This window comes from Cinclus cinclus, chromosome 24, assembly GCF_963662255.1.
Source record: "Cinclus cinclus chromosome 24, bCinCin1.1, whole genome shotgun sequence".
Classification (NCBI taxonomy): domain Eukaryota; kingdom Metazoa; phylum Chordata; class Aves; order Passeriformes; family Cinclidae; genus Cinclus; species Cinclus cinclus.
Genome location: NC_085069.1, coordinates 7,178,270 through 7,197,779, shown reverse-complemented (window position 1 = coordinate 7,197,779; position 19,510 = coordinate 7,178,270). Strand labels below are relative to the sequence as shown.

The following is a 19,510-nucleotide window of genomic DNA, read 5'->3' as shown; positions in this document are numbered from 1 at the left end:
GGGTGGGAGTTGTCCTGCTCAGGGAGCGGGATCCCCCTGCGCCCGGGCGGGAGGGGACCGGGATCCCGCAGGGATGGAGCTGCATTTCACCCGCCCCATCCACCCCAGCCTTTCTCCTTTCTCTTCTTTCTGCCGTTCCCTGGATTCTCCTCCATCTCCTTCCCTCCCTCCTGCCCCTTCCCCGTCGGCAGTGCCAGGAGCCAAAAGGACTTCGCACCCCAAGGCAGCGCTCGCTCCCCGCTCCTTCCCGCAAGCCTTGGAGCCGCCGAAGGGAGAACGGAACACTCCGGTCTTATCTGCGAGGGGAGGCAGGCTCGGTGGGCAGGGTTTGCGCGAAAGCTGCTGCCTTATAAGCAGCCGGCAGCGGAGGCAAAGCTGTCTCGGAAGGCACCGAGCGGGCCCGCTCCGCGCTGCGCTCCCGCCGCGATGCCCGCGGCGCTGGGGCTGCTGCTCTGGCTGAGCCTGGCCCGAGCCCTGCGGCCCGGCCTCCAGCCCCCCCAGCACGACCCCACCGAGGAAGGGGCCGCCCAGTTCGCCGACAGCTACAGCAACACGGCCGAGCTCGTCTTCTTCGACAGCGTCTCGGCCAGCTGGAATTACAACACCAACCTGACGGCCGAAAATGCTGCTCTGCAGGTGGGTGGTGGGACGGGGGCGATGCCGGCGCGGGGGTGTCCCCAGCACCGGGGACTGGGGGGCTGGGTCACGGTGGAGGCACTCTTGGTGTTGTTCCCTTCCTCCCTGCGGGCTTCTGTCTCCACACCTCGGAGCGGCAAACCAGGGCTGGGACTTGTAGTCCAGGAGCTGCGGGGTTTTGCCCCGAATCGGTTTTCAGAGAGACTCTGACCCAGAATGACAGCTCTGGTCCCAGAGCAGAGTCAAGGTTATTTTTAGAGGTGATTCTGTCCTCCAAGCACCTTGCACTTTCCTTTTCCCCTTCCCAGAACTGGGCCAGGTGTCAATTGCCCCTGTCCCCGTCCCTGCCTGGTGTCACCACATCAGCGCTGAGGGTTTTCATTTGGGGCAGACGCCAGGAGCCCAAGGTGCTCAAGCAGCTGAGTGGCATCGGGACTGAGGTTGCCACCTCTCGTCCCTGTGTCCCCAGCCCACGGGGGCAAAGACAGTGGTGGGAAAGCACTCCAGGCTGTAGGGAATTAGACATCAGCACAGGTACGTGCAGGAAGAGCCTCTGTGGGGAGCAAGGCTGTGTGCCTCCCACAGGCATGGGTGTATTTTCCCAGAGGTTTGCATGTGTCTGGGCTGTATTTAGTGGGGCAGGGAGCTGGAGCAGCCCCGAGTGTGCTCTCGGTTGGGTGAACTGCAGCACAGCCCAGGCCAGGGCTGGTAGTGCTGTGGTGGTTTCCCCGGCCCCAGCCGTGCTTGGGGAGCTGCCGGTGGCTCCAGCATGGGGTCGTGGCGAAGTCACTGCATGCAGCTTGAGCTGCCTCTGCCAGTCCTATGGCCACAGGTGCACAAGGGGCAGTGCAGCCAAAATGTGAGCACGGTGTGTTTGGCAATCCCAGTACCACGCAGGGACTGCCACACAGAGCCCTGAGCCCTCCAGATCCCGTGGGGATGGGAGCATAGTGTGCCCTGTGCAGGAAGGAAATGCATCCTCCTGTACAGGGGAAAGAGCACTGCCAGCTCTGGCCACTGCCAATTTGGCAGGACACTCAAGAGGGCCCAGGTGTCCCTTCAGACTTTTTTTATCAAGCTCATGTGATGTCTGGGCAGACGCCCAGCTCTTGCTGCAGATGTGATGGGGCTGGGGACCTTGGGGCAGAGCAGGAACATCCCATCTACACTGAGTCCAAAATTAGGGCCAGGAGAGCACCTTGCATGGACTTTTCTCAAAAGGCATTTCCAGACCAGCTTTTCCCCCTTTATGTGCTATTAAAGGTGTGAGGATCATGTCCAGGAGCTCACTGCAGTGTCAAGGTAGAGAAGGGGATCTGAACCCCTGAGGTCAGTCCATGATGGGGCAGCGGGGAGGGAGTCACTGGCTGCTAAAGGAGCAGCAGCTGGCCAGAAGAACCCAAAAGGTTGGACTTGGGGGATCTGGGAGAGCATTGGGCCACGCCAACCCTACACATCCATAATACAAGAGGGCTGAGTCAGGCCACCAGGGCATGGGCAGCTCTGGAGCCTGCCACAAAAGGGGACCCTGTGACAAAGGGACATGAGAGGCAGAAGGGAAAAGGCAGGAGCAGGGATGGACAGAAGGATGCTGGACAGACAGATGTATCATCTTTCACAAGCTGGGATTCTGGGCAAGAGGCTGGCAAAGGAGCTTGGGGGCTGCTCATGTTTGGGTGCAGAACTACTGCAGATGCCTGGGGCAAGGCAACCCCAGGGTCCTGAGCTGCATCTGGAGTCTTCACTGTGCACCCACAAGCAGGGAGGGACCGGGGTGGAGGTTTTGGTAGGGAGGCTTGGAGGCTGTGGATGTCAAGGGGCTTCTGAGCCCCCCACAGGGGCATCCCCTCCAGAGAGAGATCCCAGATGTGGGGGTGAAGGGCCAGGACTGGGGGGCATGGCCATGGCAAGGGGGTCTCAGGCAGCACCGCTGGCCTCAACTCACTCCACCAGAGCTGTCAGTAGAGTTTAGAAAGGTCAGGTACAATTTGCCCGACCAAACATGGGTGCCTGTTCAAGGAGAAGACAAAACACAGCTGAACTCTGTTTCCTCCAGCTCTGCATGGGGTCTGGGAAGGGACAAAGGCATCTGATGTTCAGAGGGGTAGTGCAAGAGTGGGATGTCTGTGGGTACTGGAATGTCCAAGGGAAGCAGTGGGAGCAGTGCTGGGTAGCCAGGGGCACCTGGCTCTTGTGGCATTCCCACCCCCGTGTCCCACAGCTGTGTGGGTATCTGCCCTGGGCACCCTCCAATTCTGCCACACCACAACTCCCTTCCTTCCCTGCTGCCTGCTGAGGGAATGTGAAGATTAAAATAAAACAAACCAGGCGTGTTGGAGCCAGGCTAAAAATGCCACAAGTCACAGCTAATGAGCTCCATAAATCACACCAGGACAGCACGTGGACACTGACCAGGCACTCTGCACCATCTCACTCCACCTGCACCAGTCCAGGACACTCTTAAAACATCAGAGCTTCCCAAAAATACAGCTGACACGGATCAGGCTGGGATACAACCTGCAATGAACCCCATCCCAGAACCAGGGCCACAGCTCCATCTGCCTAAATAACACCCCACTGCCAGCCCATGGCCCCAGGAAGGGAGACTGGGGCTGGTAGGAGTTGGGTGGCAGTGAGACACCCAAAACTGGGGACTCGGAGCAAACGGGTAAACCCCAGATGTGGCATTTACAGGTCACAGGGTACAGACAGCTAACTGAGAAATGTATAGAAATAGAAGTGTACAGACATAGTGAGATGTACAGGAAGGAGAAAGGAAAATGTTATACAGTTATATCTCTATAGTTACCTTTTGGGCTTCTGTGAAAGTGAGAAACAATAGGAATAGGAACAATATTAAGCTGAACCTCAGAGCTCCTTCTAAAACCAGGGTCCAGAAGATGTCAAAGCCAGCCCAGGAGCACCCAGACACCCTGACCACACGGCCTGGATGCCCAGTCCAAGCACTCCCACCCCATATGAGACTCTGGAGCTCCCCCCTAAACACCCTCACAGGCCACCCCAGTGGGTGCTCATCGGGAGCTCCACGGGCACTGCCGTGCCAGGTCAAGCTGCTGTCTCTGTCCATGGGTGCCATGGCCTGGGGACAGCCCTGCCTGTCACCCCATGTCCTGTCACCTCTGACTCCCACACACCCTCATGACTTTGCCCCTGGCCCCCAAACCATTTCCTGGGTGGTCCTGAGCCCCCATGTCCCCTCTCACCATGCAGGTCCAGGCATCACTGGAGGAGCAGAACTTCACAGAGCTGTGGGGGAAGAAAGCCAAGGAACTCTATGGTGACAAGTGGAATAACTTCAGTGACCCCCAGCTGAGGAAAATAATTGGATCCATCCAGACCTTGGGACCCTCCAACCTGCCCCTGGAGGAGAGAGAGCAGGTAGGCGGGGTGGCAGTGAAGCCCTGGACATGGCTGGGGTGCTGTGAAGTGCCTTAGAGGGATTTTTCACAAGCATGCAGACTCTGCTGCTGACCTGCTGCATTTTGGAGGGTGTCACTGGCCTCTACACAGTAATTGAGGAGGAGATGGGGTGCTATCTTCAGGGGATGTGGGGTGCCCTCTGGCCCTATTGGCCAACCTCATCTTGGAGCTATCCCAGCAGGGGTGGAGATTTCCTGCTTACACAGGGTTGTCTTGGGCATCACCTGGAGACCAGCCAAGCTGTGCCCATGGCACTTCCATGCCAGGGACATCAGGACATCCTGAGCCTTCCCCATCACAGTCCTGAGCTTTCAGGGCAGTTTACCTGAATTTTGATTTCCATGCATGAAAATATTACTCAGGCTGAGACTGGCAGCCACTCTGCTCTGCAGGAGCACAGGGACAGGCCCTTCCATCCTGACCCACAGCTCCCTGACAGACATTCCCAGCAAAACCCTGGCAAAGTCCATTGATGCAATCCTTTCCGGAGAACTGTCGGCCCCAGTTCCTTCCAGGAAACCCATCCCTGCCTTCTCCCAGATAACAGGCAGCATCACGTCTCCTCCCTGCACATCAGTCATGTCTCGCCCATCCCTGGACAGCTCTATCCCACAGCCTCCATTGTCCCTATCACCATCCCCTCTGCACAGCTGGAGCAGAGGAATGGGAGTGGAGAGAGGGACAGAGCAGAGGAATTTCTTTCCCTGGCAATGGACTTCCCAAGTATGTTCCAGGAAACTTCCTGTTGCTATTGTTTGCTGTTGTTGAAGTTCACAGAAATAAATTTCATCCTCCTGCTTTTCTTCTCTATGTTTTTAACCAATTTAGAAAAAAAGCCTGTGCTGCAGCCCTGCTGACAAACAGCTTTCTGAACAGCCCCTCTCTGCAGCATGGCTGTGCAAGGATTGTCTGTCCCAAAGAGCCTCCCTGCTCCCTCCATACCAAAACCCTGAGCGATAACACACTTATCTCATCAAAAATGTGCTGTATAAACACACCAGTCCTTCCCCACATCCACCTGGACGCACTCACCCCAGAGCTGGGAAGCCTGTAAATGCCTCCTGAAGAGCTGTTCCTGACCCCTTGCAGCCCCAGCATCTTTTCCTTTCCTACAGTACAACACGATCCTGAGTGACATGGACAAAATCTACTCCACGGCCAAGGTGTGCCTGCCCAACGGCACCTGCTGGGATCTGGAGCCAGGTATGGTCCCTGTCCCCTTGATCCTGCCAGCTGCTGAGCACCCCACGGCCATGACTTTGTCCTGGTCCCCACATCCTTAGTGGGTTGGGGTTGGCATGTGCCACTCATGTTAATCAGGATTGTACCAGTGTGAGGATGGGCACTTGGGTCTGGTATGGTGGTGGTGGCACCTCTGCAGAGCTGTGACATTTGCCTTCCCCTCCAGCTGCTTTCTTATGTTCTACTTGTCCCCTTTGTCCCAGACCTCTCGGACATCATGGCCACCTCCCGCAGCTACAAGAAGCTCCTGTATGCCTGGGAGGGCTGGCACAACGCTGCGGGGAACCCGCTGCGCCCCAAGTATGAGAAGTTTGTGAATCTGAGCAATGAAGCCTACTTGATGGACGGTACAAACCATGGGATCCCCAGCCAGGGGTGGTCAGGGACCAGGGGTGGGAATCAGGACTGCAGCAGTGGGATACCCTACTGCTCTCCCCACCCCACATGCAGCCAGGCATCCAACTTCTATTTTCCAATTACCAGAATTTTGGGGAAGAGGGGAAAATTCTGCTGCTAGCTCCTGGTCCCACCTTTTGGGGATGGGTAGTGGGGGCAACCTTCGGGTCTGAAAACAGAGGTCCTTCCTGTATCCCTGGTAGGGTTTAATGACACAGGCAGCTATTGGCGTTCCTGGTACAACTCAGACTCCTTTGAGAAGGACCTGGAGCGCATCTACAACCAGCTGGAGCCACTCTACCTCAACCTGCACGCCTTCGTCCGGAGGAAGCTGTATGATCGCTACGGACCCAAATACATCAACCTGAAGGGTCCCATCCCTGCTCACCTCCTGGGTAAGAGACTCCCCCAGCCTGTGTGCAGGGGTGCTGGTGGTGTCAGAGGAGCACACACAAGGCCAGAGAGGTACCAGTTTTCACTGTATTTCTCTTCTGACCTGCCACCACCTCTACGCCCAGTATTTTCTCTTCTCAGGGAACATGTGGGCTCAGCAGTGGAACAACATCTATGACCTGATGATCCCCTTCCCTGAGAAGCCCAACCTTGATGTCACGAGCACCATGGTGCAGCAGGTGATGGGCTGAGGGACTCACTGGGAGGGACCAAGAAGAAAAAGCAGGAGGTGTTGCCAAGGCTGGCCCACGATATTGACCATGTGGGAGTCGTTTCTCATACTTGTATAGGGGACAGCAGAAATTCCATGTCTGGGAGGGACAAAGAAATTATCATACTCCATCTCTGTCAATGACCAAAGAGGCAGCAGGTGGACAAAAGTGGGCAGTGCACTGGGGCTGCTGCCAGTCCCCAGGCTGGGGGCTGCATTGCTTTGTTCCCACCATCCCACAGCTCCAAGTGCTTCCTGGGTATAAGTCCTACTCCCTTCTCCTGCACCTGCTGAGCTCCAGCACCATTGCTCGGTGCTTTTTAGGGATGTTCACACCAGTTCTGGGGCTGGTTCTCCCCATCACAGAGAGAGGGGCAGGACCTCAGTCCCTGGGAGCAGCTCACCTCCATCCCACGGTCCTGGGGGAGCATCAGAGGCAATGCCCAGGGCACAGGCAGCCCCTTCCTCAGCCATAACCCCACTGCCTGCTGCCCACCAGGGCTGGAATGCCACCCACATGTTCCGAGTCTCGGAGGAGTTCTTCACCTCCCTGGGGCTTCTGGAGATGCCCACTGAATTCTGGGAGAAGTCCATGCTGGAAAAGCCGACGGATGGGAGGGAGGTGGTGTGCCACGCCTCGGCCTGGGACTTCTACAACCGCAAGGACTTCAGGTCTGTGGGGACACGCAGGGACCCAGGGCTGCAGGGCAAGACCCTCTCCTCTCCCCCTTGGGGATCACCCTCTGGGTACCCCCAGCCTGCCCATGCAGCCCGATATGGCACTTTCTGAGGCGAGGTCTGGAGTGACAATGCTGCCCTGCCTTCCCCTCCAGTTCCCCTTATCCTGTGGGGAGTTGCCACCCCTTTGGGACTGAGGGGAGTCCTTCCCATCGTGGCGGTGCACAGGCAGCTGGGGTCCCTCCCTCCTCAGGCAGTGCTGTTTTCACACGGCAGGATCAAGCAGTGCACATCGGTGACCATGGAGCAGCTGTTCACAGTGCACCATGAGATGGGCCACATCCAGTACTACCTGCAGTACAAGGACCAGCCCGTGTCCTTCCGCAGCGGGGCCAACCCTGGCTTCCACGAGGCCATCGGCGATGTCCTGTCCCTCTCTGTCTCCACCCCCAGCCACCTCAAGAAAATCGGTCTCCTCAACAGTGCTACTGAGGATGAAGGTATGGCAGCCACCCCGGGGAGCTGGCTGAGCTGGAGGGCTCTGGCACTGGCTGTGCCACTGAGAAGGGTTTGAGACATGCCAGGGTGGGTTGCAGTCTGGCAATACAGCCCAGAACTGCCACAACCCCTTCTCATTTCCACGGGTCCACACACAACTCCCTCTTGTCTCCATGGGTTCAGGTAGAATTTATTTTGTCTCCATGGGTCCACACACAACCTCTTCTTGTGCCCATGGGTCTATGTAGAGCCCTTCTTGGCTCTATATTCCTCACCCCAGGAAGGATGCTCTCCAGAGCCTGTCTGTGCCTTTCTTTTCACCAACAGAGCCCAAGCTGGAAAACAACATTTTTGCACTTGATTGGCTCTGACCTTTCCAGCATTCCTCCCTCCCTCCCTCCCTCCCTCCCTCCCTTGCCAAGATGCATCCAGTGCTGGAGGTCCTGGCGTGGGTCTGTGGAGGTGGCACCAAGCACTTCCACGCACAGTCACGAGGGCAGGAGATGTGTCCGGCTGCCAGCCAGCACGGCAGGGCAGGACTTGTCGCTGCAGGCACTGCCCAGCTCGTCCAGAGCCTCATCCTCCCACCTGACACCCCTCAGCCCACACAGCAAAGCAGATGGCAGCAGAGGAAATGGAGCACTCCAGACCTGCCCCGGGCGGCTGCTTGGCAGAGCAGGGACAGCCCCGGGATCCTCCTGCCGTGTCATTAAATACGTTTTATGACAAGAAAGACATCACAGCAGCCAAGAGCATTGGGCCAGTGCTGCATAAACACAATGAAGCAGATGGTCTCTGCCTCAAGCCATTGCTACCCGACTTGCCAGCCCTTGGCAGCCTGGCCACCACAGTGATGGCAGCCAAGAGCCCCTCAGGGCAGTGCTGCCAACCCCTCTCTGACCTCACAGCTTCAGCTGGCTCTCCAGCATGTCTTTCTCCAAACTTCCTTCCCCTCATTTCCTTGAGGGGAAAATCAGATGTCACCATCCCCTGTGCTCCTCATGATAGAGTGGTGACTGTCCTAGAGCTGACTCTGGTTCTGGGTCTAAACCATCAGTGCCTTTGCAGGGGTCTGACTGAGAACAAACTCCCCCAAACCCTCTCAACTTGAGGCCCCAGGGTGGAAGTGTGAAGAGTTACACTCACCAAGGACCTTTTAACTCTGAGAGCTGGGCTAAGGGCAAGGGGACACCGCACTTGTCACTAGCATTGTCCCCACTCAGTAAAAGGCACAAGTTTCCCCAGGTAACAACTGTATGTACAGAAACCTTCTATGTCCTACAGACTTCACTAGGAGCAAGGTTACATGTTGAAATGCTGCCCCCATTTCTGATCCAGATCTGCCTGCCCTCTTGCCCACTAAAATTCTGTCGCCTGTAGTGCTGTCTATGCAGACTCCTTTCCAGCCTGGTTCAGGCTCTGTTTCTTGCAGAGAGCAGTATCAACTATCTGTTGAAGATGGCCCTGGAGAAGATTGCCTTTCTGCCCTTTGGCTACCTCATTGACCAGTGGCGCTGGAACGTGTTCAGTGGCCACACGCCACCAAGCCGTTACAACTACGACTGGTGGTATCTGAGGTAGGGGACAGTCACCAAGGGTGCATGGGGGTGTGGAAGCTAGAGATGTGCAAGGAAGGGAGGCGGGAAAGAGGAAAGAAAAAGCATAAAAGCAGCCACGGAGATGGTGGGAGAACAGTGGGTAGATGGGTGGGTGGGTAGTATGGATGGATGGATGGATGGATGGATGGATGGATGGATGGATGGATATGGAATCATGCTCTACTTGTGCAGATTTCTTCAGCACTGTGCCAAGCCTTCCCATTCTTTGACTATATTCTTCTGATCCCTTATTATTCCCATGTTCATGCTGCTGTTCTCTGTTGTCCACAGAACCAAATACCAGGGTATCTGTGCTCCAGTTCCAAGGAATGAAAGCAACTTTGACCCTGGAGCAAAGTACCACATCCCAGGGAACACTCCTTACATCAGGTAGAGGAAGTGCTGGCAAGGGGACCAAGGCTTGGAATGCAGTGGGTGAGGGCAGGGACTGTCATGTGCTGCTCCTGCTCAAGACATAGAGATCTCGCAACACTTGGGACCACAAATGGTGCGGTTGAGCTCTTGGACTTGTCTGCTTCCCCCTGTCCCCAGTTCTGACCTTCATGGACTTCCTTGGCAGGTACTTTGTGAGCTTCATCCTCCAGTTCCAGTTTCACAAGGCCCTGTGCCAGGCAGCCAACCACACTGGTTCCCTGCACACCTGTGACATCTACAGGTCCAAAGAGGCTGGAGCCAAACTCAGGTGGGGACAGAGGAGGGTCAGGAAAATCACCATGGGCAGATGTGTGCATGGAAGCTGATGGTGTGCAAAGGAAGGAAAGAAGAAAGGAAGGAAAAGTGAACTGGAGAAATAGCTTTGCAGATGGATGGATGGATGGATGGATGGATGGAAATACATGGAAGCACTGGGGTGGGGTGAGTGGTCCTCACCACACAGACAAGAGGTCACTAAAGAGGTCCTGTTAATTCCCTGGGTGTTAAATGCATGAGTGTGTGATGGGGAGTCTCAGCTCCCACATGCAGGACAGGCAGTGGCTTCCTAGGCAGTTCTCAGGTTCATGTCCCACTCAGGAACAGTATGTTCAACCTTTAAGCTCCTGGGATACTATCACTGCTTCTCTCCCAGCCATCCCCTGGCTTCATGCTGGCTCCTGCTGTTCTGCTCCTCCACAGGGAAGTGTTGAAAGCTGGGTCCTCAAAGTTGTGGCAGGATATCCTCTTGAATCTCACTGGCACAGGTCAGATGGACGCTGGTCCCCTTCTGGAGTATTTCAGCCCTGTCACCAAGTGGCTTCAGGAGCAGAACAACAAGACCAATGAGGTGCTGGGCTGGCCTGAGTTTGACTGGCGTCCCCCTGTCCCTGAAGGCTACCCTGAAGGCATTGGTAAGGCTGCAGCTCCATCCCGGGGCTGGGGAGGGTCAGGAGGGGGTTCCAAAGGACATCACTAATCCACAGGCAGAAGCAGAGGGAGGTCTCTGCTGTGGGTGGGGTGGTCCCCATATCAGGAAAGAGAAATAGCCAGCTCCAGTGAAGTCCCACAGGGTGTTGCTTCCAGGAGGCAGGTGCCATTGTTGGAAGCTGTGTAGGATGTCATCAGTCATGGTGTGAAGAGTTTATCTTCTCTGTTGTGTCCTTTGTGCTGCTGTGGGAGAGTCTAGGGCATGCAACTTGTCCTGTTATCCCATCTTCTATCAAATGGGACACCCCAGCAAGGCACCTCTTCCCCCCTTTCCTAGCTCAGCCTGCTCCCAAGTTGCGGCCTCCTTCAATGGACCTGCAGTTCTGAGAAAAGCTTAACTATGGCTTCTCCATGTGATAGTGCTCTTGCAACTCTCCTGATGTTTATTATCTCTTCCCCCATTTATTTCTTCCTCTAGACAAAATAGCAGACGAGGCACAAGCTAGAGAGTTCTTGTCTGAGTACAACAGCACAGCTGAAGAAGTGTGGAAATCCTATACTGAGGCATCCTGGGCCTACAACACCAACATCACTGACCACAACAAGGAGGTCATGGTATGGGAATGACCCCGGGGCTGTGCAGGCAGAGCCAACAGTCAGGGAAGGCAGCTGGTACCCAGAGCAAGTTTCACAGAGGCTCTGAAAACCAGGGCAACCTCTGCCCCCCCCCCCCCCCCCCGTAAGGAGATAACATTGTCACCCATGAGGTGCCTTTTCCTTGAAAATCCTCATCATCCAATGAGGTACCCACAAAGGCAGCTATGGAGAGGGCATCAGTCATGGGATGTCAGGTGGTGTTTCTAGTGGTGGCCTGTGTCTTCTCCCTGAAGTAACTTTTCTTCTGTCACTGTAGCTGGAGAAGAACTTGGCCATGTCCAAGCACACCCTGGAGTACGGCATGAGGGCCAGGCAGTTTGACACCTCTGACTTCCAGGACCAAAGCGTCACCCGCATCCTCAAGAAGCTGAGTGTCATTGAGAGGGCAGCCCTACCTGAGAATGAGCTGAAGGAGGTGAGTGGCAAGGGGACAGAGAGAAGGGTGTCCCTTGCTATCACCCTATGTGAAGATACAAGTTTCTCTGAAAATTTAAGAAATGCCACTGGGCAGCCACATCTGCCTTGAAAGAGGTGATAGCTTGGTACCTTCTACACAAAGCCAAAATCCTTGTCTTCAGAGTTTCCCACCCAAAGGTTGCCTATCCCAGGATCAGTGGGGCCTGAATGTTTGGGTGACAATGGCACATTGCTTGTATTGACTCCATGTTGCCCCTGTTGGGGTCACACTTGACCTTGGAAGGGACCAGAATAAAACACCCAAAAACCTCGATGGGCTGGGACATCCTCCAGTATCAGGAGCAAGAATAACCAGTTTAGGTACTCTGATTTCATTTGCAGTATAACACCCTCCTCTCAGATATGGAGACCACATACAGCGTGGCCAAGGTCTGCAGGGAGAACAAAACCTGTCACCCACTGGATCCTGGTAAGATCTAGCAGGGTGTCGTGCAGGGCTTTGGCACTGGCCCAGAAGGGAGGGATTTTTTTGAATTGGGGCATGAAGGATTCTTTCAGCTTCTCTGTGATGGATGGCCTCTGAGCAGCACTGGGTATAGAACCATTGGCCAGCCTGTTCAGCCCATCCAACAGCATCACAGTGGCTTCACTGCTCTCTCTTAGATCTCACAAACATCATGGCCAACTTTCGGGACTACGATGAGCTCCTCTTCGCCTGGAAGGGCTGGCGGGATGCTTCTGGGAAGAAGATGAGGAGCAACTACAAGAGATATGTGGAACTGAGCAACAAGGCAGCCATGCTCAATGGTCAGTGCCCTGCTCCCCTAGAGCCCACCATGGCCCTAACCCGCTGTGAGCAGAGCACTGGGCTCTTCATCCAGTGGGGGGGTCAAAATCCTAAGGGTGTGGAGTTCTCACCAACTCCTGGGAGATCTACTCTCTCACACATGTGGAGGCACCTGGAGTGTCTGAGCAGCAAGACATAGTCTTTCCCCAAGAAGGACAGGGTCTAACAGCTTCTGCTCTTGCCCTACCACAGGCTACAAAGACAACGGGGCCTACTGGAGATCCCTGTATGAGACATCCACCTTCGAGGAAGATCTGGAGAGGCTGTATCTGCAGCTGCAGCCCCTGTACCTCAACCTACATGCTTATGTACGCCGAGCCCTCTATAAAAAGTATGGTGCAGAGCGTATAAACCTGAAGGGTCCCATCCCTGCCCATCTACTAGGTAAGGGCTCTGCTTGAGCTATGCTGTGTCTCTTGCCAGGTCTGGCTGTCTCTGTGCCATGCCAAGAGTTAAGACTGATCTCTGTTCAGCTCTGGCTGAAGGGAAAAGTTCCCCTGGGATGAGTCTGTAGAGGCAAATCTGCCCCAGGGCAGGGCTACACACTCAGCATGATTTGACCTCTCTTGCATGGATGGGCTCCTGCCTACATTGCCCTTATGCAGACAGGGCAGGGACCAGTCAGGGTGATGTACCCGTGCAGGAGGAGGCAGTAACTGGTTCCTCTCCTCTCCTCTCCTCTCCTCTCCTCTCCTCTCCTCTCCTCTCCTCTCCTCTCCTCTCCTCTCCTCTCCTCTCCTCTCCTCTCCTCTCCTCTCCTCTCCTCTCCTCTCCTCTCCTCTCCTCTCCTCTCCTCTCCTCTCCTCTCCTCTCCTCTCCTCTCCTCTCCTCTCCTCTCCTCTCCTCTCCTCTCCTCTCCTCTCCTCTCCTCTCCTCTCCTCTCCTCTCCTCTCCTCTCCTCTCCTCTCCTCTCCCTGTCTCCTTCCTGACACCATCCTTCTGCACTTCCCAGGAAACATGTGGGCTCAGTCATGGTCCAATATTTTTGACCTGGTCATACCTTACCCAGATGCCACCAAGGTGGATGCCACCCCGGCCATGAAAAAACAGGTCAGTGCTTTTCTAGGCTGCTCTGGGGAAGGCCCTTGGGACCCAGCAGCCTTTGGCTGTTGCCACCACCCATGTTGCCAAATGCTGTAATATTGCCAAAAAAATCCATGTTTCATCTGTATTCTCCCTTCCTTTATGTGCCAAGACCTGGATCCAGGTGTAGCTGAGTCCAGGAGATCCCCCTGCCCAGAACAAGGCTACCCCTGTCCTCCCATCCTGCCACAGCCCCCACCACCCTAGCATCCCCCCTTGCCCCTCACCAGGTCTCTGCTCTTCCCCCAGGGCTGGACACCCAAGAAAATGTTTGAAGAGTCGGACCGTTTCTTCACCTCTCTGGGCCTCATCCCAATGCCACAGGAGTTCTGGGACAAGTCCATGATCGAGAAGCCATCGGATGGGCGGGAGGTGGTGTGCCACGCCTCAGCCTGGGATTTCTACAACCGCAAGGACTTCAGGTGCCCATGGGGAGCAGGTGGTGACCACTGCTGATGTGGTGCTGGGGCAGAAAATGTCTTCATAGAAAAAGGACACATGGGCTGATGCCACCACAGTGAATCTTGCTCTGTGGCACCCCAGCTATGGCACTTCCCGTGGTACCCAAGATGCTGGCAGGAGTCCCCATGGTGGATGGAGGGCAACCCATGCCTGCCCTGCCCTGGAGAACAGAAAAGCTGATGAACAGGGACAGGGAATGGGCAGGGCCAGCAGAGATGCAGGAGGAGAAGGAGACCAACCCAGTGGAGTAAGACTAGCCTGGCCTGGCATCAGGGGAGGGGGCACAAAGAAAGGAAAAACAGCTCAAGGGGATGTGATGGTTCCCGGAGGTTTTCGCACCACCATTGCCTTCCCTTCTCCCCTGACCCTTGTGTCCTGGTCCAGGATCAAGCAGTGCACCGTGGTGAACATGGATGACCTCATCACAGTGCACCATGAGATGGGCCACGTCCAGTATTTCCTGCAGTACAAGGACCAGCCTGTCTCCTTCCGCGATGGGGCCAACCCTGGCTTCCACGAGGCTGTTGGAGATGTCATGGCCTTGTCTGTCTCCACCCCCAAACACCTGCATAGCATCAATCTGCTGGACCAAGTCATGGAAAACGAAGGTGAGCTGAAGGGCCGCACAGAAAATGTGGAGATGCTGATGGGAACAGCTGGAAATGCAGGTGGTCAGAAGGGGCTGGGCAAGGTTGAGAGGCTCAGGGACATACATCGTAGCTTTGCATGCATGGAGGGGACATTGGGGACACCCAGGTCTGGGGCAGAATGACCCACAGAGGGAGAAGAGGTGGATTCAGCAATGTCTTGCTCACATCTTCACACCCTGGGCAGAAAGTGATATTAACTACCTGATGAGCATCGCCCTGGACAAAATCGCTTTCCTGCCCTTTGGGTACCTCATGGACCAGTGGCGCTGGAAGGTGTTTGATGGCCGGATCAAGGAGGATGAGTACAACAAGGAGTGGTGGAACCTGAGGTAGGATTGAATTCAGACCCCTGTCTGGGACAAGGGCCTTGGCTCTCATCCCGCTGGGTGTTTTCTCCTTGTGGTCCAGTCGACTGCAATGGGAATGATGAAATACACACTCCCTTCCTCTGTCCCACACCCCACTATGTTCCTTCCGGCTTTACCCCACCTTCTCCTCCCCAGGCTGGCCTGACTCTCCCTCTCTTGCTCAGGATGAAGTACCAGGGCTTGTGCCCACCAGCACCGAGGTCTGAAGATGACTTTGATCCCGGGGCAAAGTTCCACATCCCTGCCAACGTCCCTTACATTAGGTGAGCCAGCAGGGCTGGGGCACGAGGGACACCACTTGGCCATAGAAGCAGGATCCCCAGGTCGGGTGCCAGTGATGACACCTTTTTCCATGGCTGGTCTTACCATCCTGCGTGAGCTTGGCAGCTCCAGAGACTCTGACAGAGCTTCAGAGAAGAAGTCTGGATTTGGGGGAATTTCTCCCTACCCAAGGAAGATGAGCTCATCCACTTTGACATATGGGAGTTGTCCATCTCCCAGGTTATGGGAGAAATGGCCTCAGCAGGTTGAGCTGAGCTGAGGCAGGTGTAGCTCCAAAACCAGTGATGCTCCTCCAGACTGGGAGGGTGCAACCAGAGAATGAGGGGAGCCACATCCTCTCTTGCACAGGCACGAGTAGAGTCCATTCCCATCTCTTCATCCCTCTCCACCAGGTACTTTGTCAGCTTTGTCATCCAGTTCCAGTTCCACCAGGCACTCTGTGATGCAGCTGGGCACAAGGGTCCCCTGCACACCTGTGACATCTACCAGTCCAAGGAGGCCGGGAAGATCTTGGGGTAGGTGTGTGGGCAGGGTAAAGCCAAGGCATCTACATCCCCAAATACCTTAAAGCCAGCCCGGCAAGACAGGAGGCAACACAGCCCCTGGTGATGCCTCCCATCCCGTACCTGGGGCAGGGACGCCCTGGGTTGGGCGCTGGGGCTGTGATTGCAAAAGCAGCCGCTAGATGGTAGCTGGGCCCCTGGCAGGGGGAAGGCTCTCTCCTCCCCCTCCTCCTCCTCCTCCTCCTCCTCCCAGCCCCCAGTTCCTTAGGGAAAATAACCCCCTTGCTTCAAGAAAAGCACCTGCAAAATTAACCCTTTCACCCAGGCACTTCTCTGCACCAGGCTGAATTCACTGGAGGGTTTTAATCCCACACAAACCCCCTCTTCTCCCCAAGATAACGTCCTTCCCTGTGCTCCAGGCTGGCAGCCCTACGGTTCTGGGGGTTCAGACTGTACCAAAGGATGCTGATACCAAGAGCCCCAAGGGAAAGGGAGGGTCTGGCAGCCAAGAGGGTGATGGGGAACACACTGGAGCTGATTTCTCCTGCCACAGGGATGCCTTGAAGCTGGGTTTCAGCAAGCCGTGGCCCGAAGCCATGCAGCTCATCACAGGGCAGCCCAACATGTCAGCAGAGGCCCTGATGAGCTACTTTGAGCCTCTCATGACGTGGCTGGAGAAAAAGAACAAGAAGAATGAGGAGGTCCTGGGCTGGCCTGAGTACAGCTGGACTCCTTACACAGGTATGCAGGGCTGCAGCTCCAAGTGCAGCAGGTCCATTATTGGCCAGGGCTCAGCCCTCACCAGGGTCAGAATGAAATGGAGCTCTCTTGTTGCCCCTTGGCCGTCTCAAAAACCACAGGGGGTTTGGATGCTTCTCCTTGATTCCTTGTGAAGCTGAGGCCAGAGAGACCAGCAAGGGTGACCCGACATACCACAGCCCAGAGCCCCCAGCAACAACCATGTCTCTCACTTCTGTCTTTTCCAGCCCAAGATGACTCCAGCAAAACTGATTTCCTGGGAATGTCCCTGAGCAAAAGTCAAGCCACAGCAGGTGGCTGGGTCCTGCTTGCCCTGGCACTCATCTTCCTGACCACCACCATCTTCTTGGGTGTCAAGTTCTTCTCAACCAGGAGAAAGGCCTTCAAATCCAGCTCAGAAATGGAACTGAAATAAGGCAGCCATCAGCAGGGCAACATAGGCAGGGTGCAAGCATGGGCACTTGGCCAGGCTGGCAGCGATGTCATGGGCACACTTGCCAAGGAAGCCATGGGCTTCCACAACCCAGGATTCCTCTCTCCTATCAGGTCAGACATTCCTTTCCACTATGCAAGAGCCAGAGCAGAGAAGAGCTATTTATTTGTCTGAACCAGGGGAAAGAGAAGTTCAGGCTCCGGCAGGCACGGAGCTGTCACAAACTGCCCCTGTGCCCAGGGCTGGAGCTGGTCCAGCCTGGTCACCCACCAGCCAATTCAGATCTGTGGGCAAAGCCACAGAGACTTGAGTGACAGAGGGCAGTCTGAGGAGGGATGGAGCACATTCTGGTTTGCCTGCTTCCAGGCTGTTCACTTGCATGGATGAAAAATAAACCTATGTCTTGTCACCCTTCAAGCAGCAGCTCAGCTTCTTCTTGGAGGTGGGCTGGGGTCTCAGTGGAACAAGGCTCTCGAGCAGCAGAGCTACCAGCCCAACCCAGTGCAAACACAAATCCCTGGGGACCAGCCTGGCTTTGGGGCAACATAACTGCAGCAGCCAGCTTCCCCCCTCCCCATCTGAAAGATCAGCATCCCTTTGCAGCATCTCCATCCTCCCTGAAATCACGGCTCCCATCAGAGCTGACAGCTCGTGGGTTCACAGTGCTGCACATGCCTAAGGGAGGGGCTGAATCAGGGCAGGAACCCCCGAAGCCCAGACATGAACTGTTTAAAGGGCTGGAGGTGTCACCAAGCCAGGCTGGGACCAGGCTGGAGCTCAGGACTGCTGTGACCCCAGCACTCAATGACACATTTACGTAAGAGCCGGGGAGGGGGGTCCAAGGTCAGCGATCACCTCCTGCCCTCCAGCTCCTGATTATCTTGGGATCAGCCGTGCTTGAGGCCCCCCACCCCCCCCCACCCGTCCTCCCTGTCCCCGGCCTCGTCTTTCTTCTGCTTCTGTAAATAAAACTTCGTATTTGTTCTGCAGTGATTAGGTGCAAAACTAATCCCAGGCTGGGGATTATTGCAGCCTTAAAGAGCTGTGATCTGCTGCAGCCCGAAGCAGCAGGGGAAATGAGGGGATCTGGATGATCCCCCCATCCCTCTCCCATCCGATGGCCTCTGCCCTCGGTCGTGTCTTACTCCGGGAAGCTGAGGCTGGGGAGCAGCTTATGGCACCTGGCAGATGAGCAGAAGGCAGGTGTCTGCCTGCCCACGTTCAGTGTTTGTTTGCTTTCCATCCTCCCGGAGCACAGGAGCCCACGGGAGGTGGCACCCCGACCTTTCTGGGTCCCCAGAGCCCGGGAGCCCAGCCCCGACCCCGGCACTCACACGGTGTCCTTCCCTCGCCACATCCTGCTGCATCTGCTTTATATCCTGGCACACCAGGCTCCCTCCTCTCCCCCCTTCCCGGCAGTGCGTTGCTCATGGAGCAGAGACCTGGCACGGTGAGAGCTGAGTTGGAAGCCAAGAGTATTTTCAGCCTGGGAAATCAGGCTGGTGCAGGTGTGCACCATCCAGCTCAGCTCCTCACTGGTAATTTTGAGCTCCTTGGCTGCTTTCTGCCCTATTAGTGGAGGAAAAGAGGTCTCCAAGATCATCAAGATCCTGCAAGTTTCATGAAAATTGCTTTCTGGAGAAGAGGATTAAAATAAAATAAAGTAAAAACGAGCCACACTGAACACTGTCACTCAGGGACTGCAACATACACTCAGCCCTAGCTAGACATCAGAGAATCTGTCTAGGAGCTGAGTTTGTCCTACCATGGACACAGAGGTGGATGATGGGTGCACTGAGCTGTGCCCAGAGGCAGACACACAGACGGACAACCCAGGCCACCAGCCAAGCAGAAGACACGGGCAGACACCAGGCTCCTTCAGCACAGGTCCAAGCTGTGTGCAGCAGGTGGGATTGGACACCAGCCAACCTTCCACACGGGGCCAAGGTCCACACAGCAGATGGGATGGGCTTGGACACCAGGCTGCTTTCAACACAGGTGCAAAGTCCACCCAGGAGATGGAGCTGGACACAAGGTTATGCCCAGTCCAGCCCAGGGGGAGGCTGAAGGTCTCACCTTGAGCTCACTTGGAGCCTCTTGGCTGAGATGGGGGGCCTGGGTGAAACTTTTGAGGGCAGCAAGCGCCGGCTGGCGCCCCGAGGGCTCTGCCAAGCCGGCAGCAGTGTTTTACAAGATAGCTCTAAACCGAGGATGATTTCCCTTCCCCGTTGTGATAACATCTGGAGAGATTTTGCTGCCTTCTGGCTTCTGCATCATGCTTGCAGCTGAAATTAGGAGGCTCAGCGAAATCACTCCCTAAGGAGAAAAAGGAAATGCAAAGGCAGAAAAAATGAGGAGATTCCCCCTCAATTCACAGAACTCCTAGAGGGGAGCTCAGGAGGCAGTGGGTACCAAGGCTTGGGGGGCTGCTTTGCACCTCCCTGCTTGTACCTGGAGCTTCCAGAGAGATTTGCTTTAAAATCACATTAATTCAAAGCAAGAAACACTCTGGGTTCCCTTCACCAGCACAAGGA

The 19,510-nt window shown here is 55.6% G+C and overlaps 1 protein-coding gene across 3 annotated transcripts; it reads left to right on the top strand.

Annotated features, from left to right (window-relative positions):
- Window positions 1-73: 73 nt before the first annotated feature.
- Window positions 74-16,958, top strand: ACE (angiotensin I converting enzyme). 3 transcript variants are annotated; one of them, XM_062507999.1, is made up of 25 exons: window positions 74-636; window positions 3,868-4,035; window positions 5,193-5,280; window positions 5,523-5,666; window positions 5,919-6,110; window positions 6,250-6,347; window positions 6,879-7,051; window positions 7,334-7,557; window positions 8,988-9,132; window positions 9,445-9,543; window positions 9,734-9,856; window positions 10,288-10,499; window positions 10,994-11,130; window positions 11,429-11,587; window positions 11,971-12,058; window positions 12,253-12,396; window positions 12,629-12,820; window positions 13,389-13,486; window positions 13,769-13,941; window positions 14,366-14,589; window positions 14,816-14,960; window positions 15,164-15,262; window positions 15,674-15,796; window positions 16,338-16,534; window positions 16,771-16,958. In XM_062507999.1, the coding sequence occupies exons 1-25, from the start codon at window positions 427-429 to the stop codon at window positions 16,956-16,958; spliced, it is 3,843 nt and encodes a 1,280-aa protein (XP_062363983.1). In that variant the 5' UTR covers window positions 74-426. The 3 variants fall into 3 exon arrangements, with proteins under 3 accessions (XP_062363983.1, XP_062363985.1, XP_062363984.1); XM_062508001.1 differs by having other exon boundaries at window positions 427-636; window positions 16,338-16,525; XM_062508000.1 differs by having other exon boundaries at window positions 427-636; window positions 16,777-16,958.
- The last annotated feature ends 2,552 nt before the right edge of the window (window positions 16,959-19,510 follow it).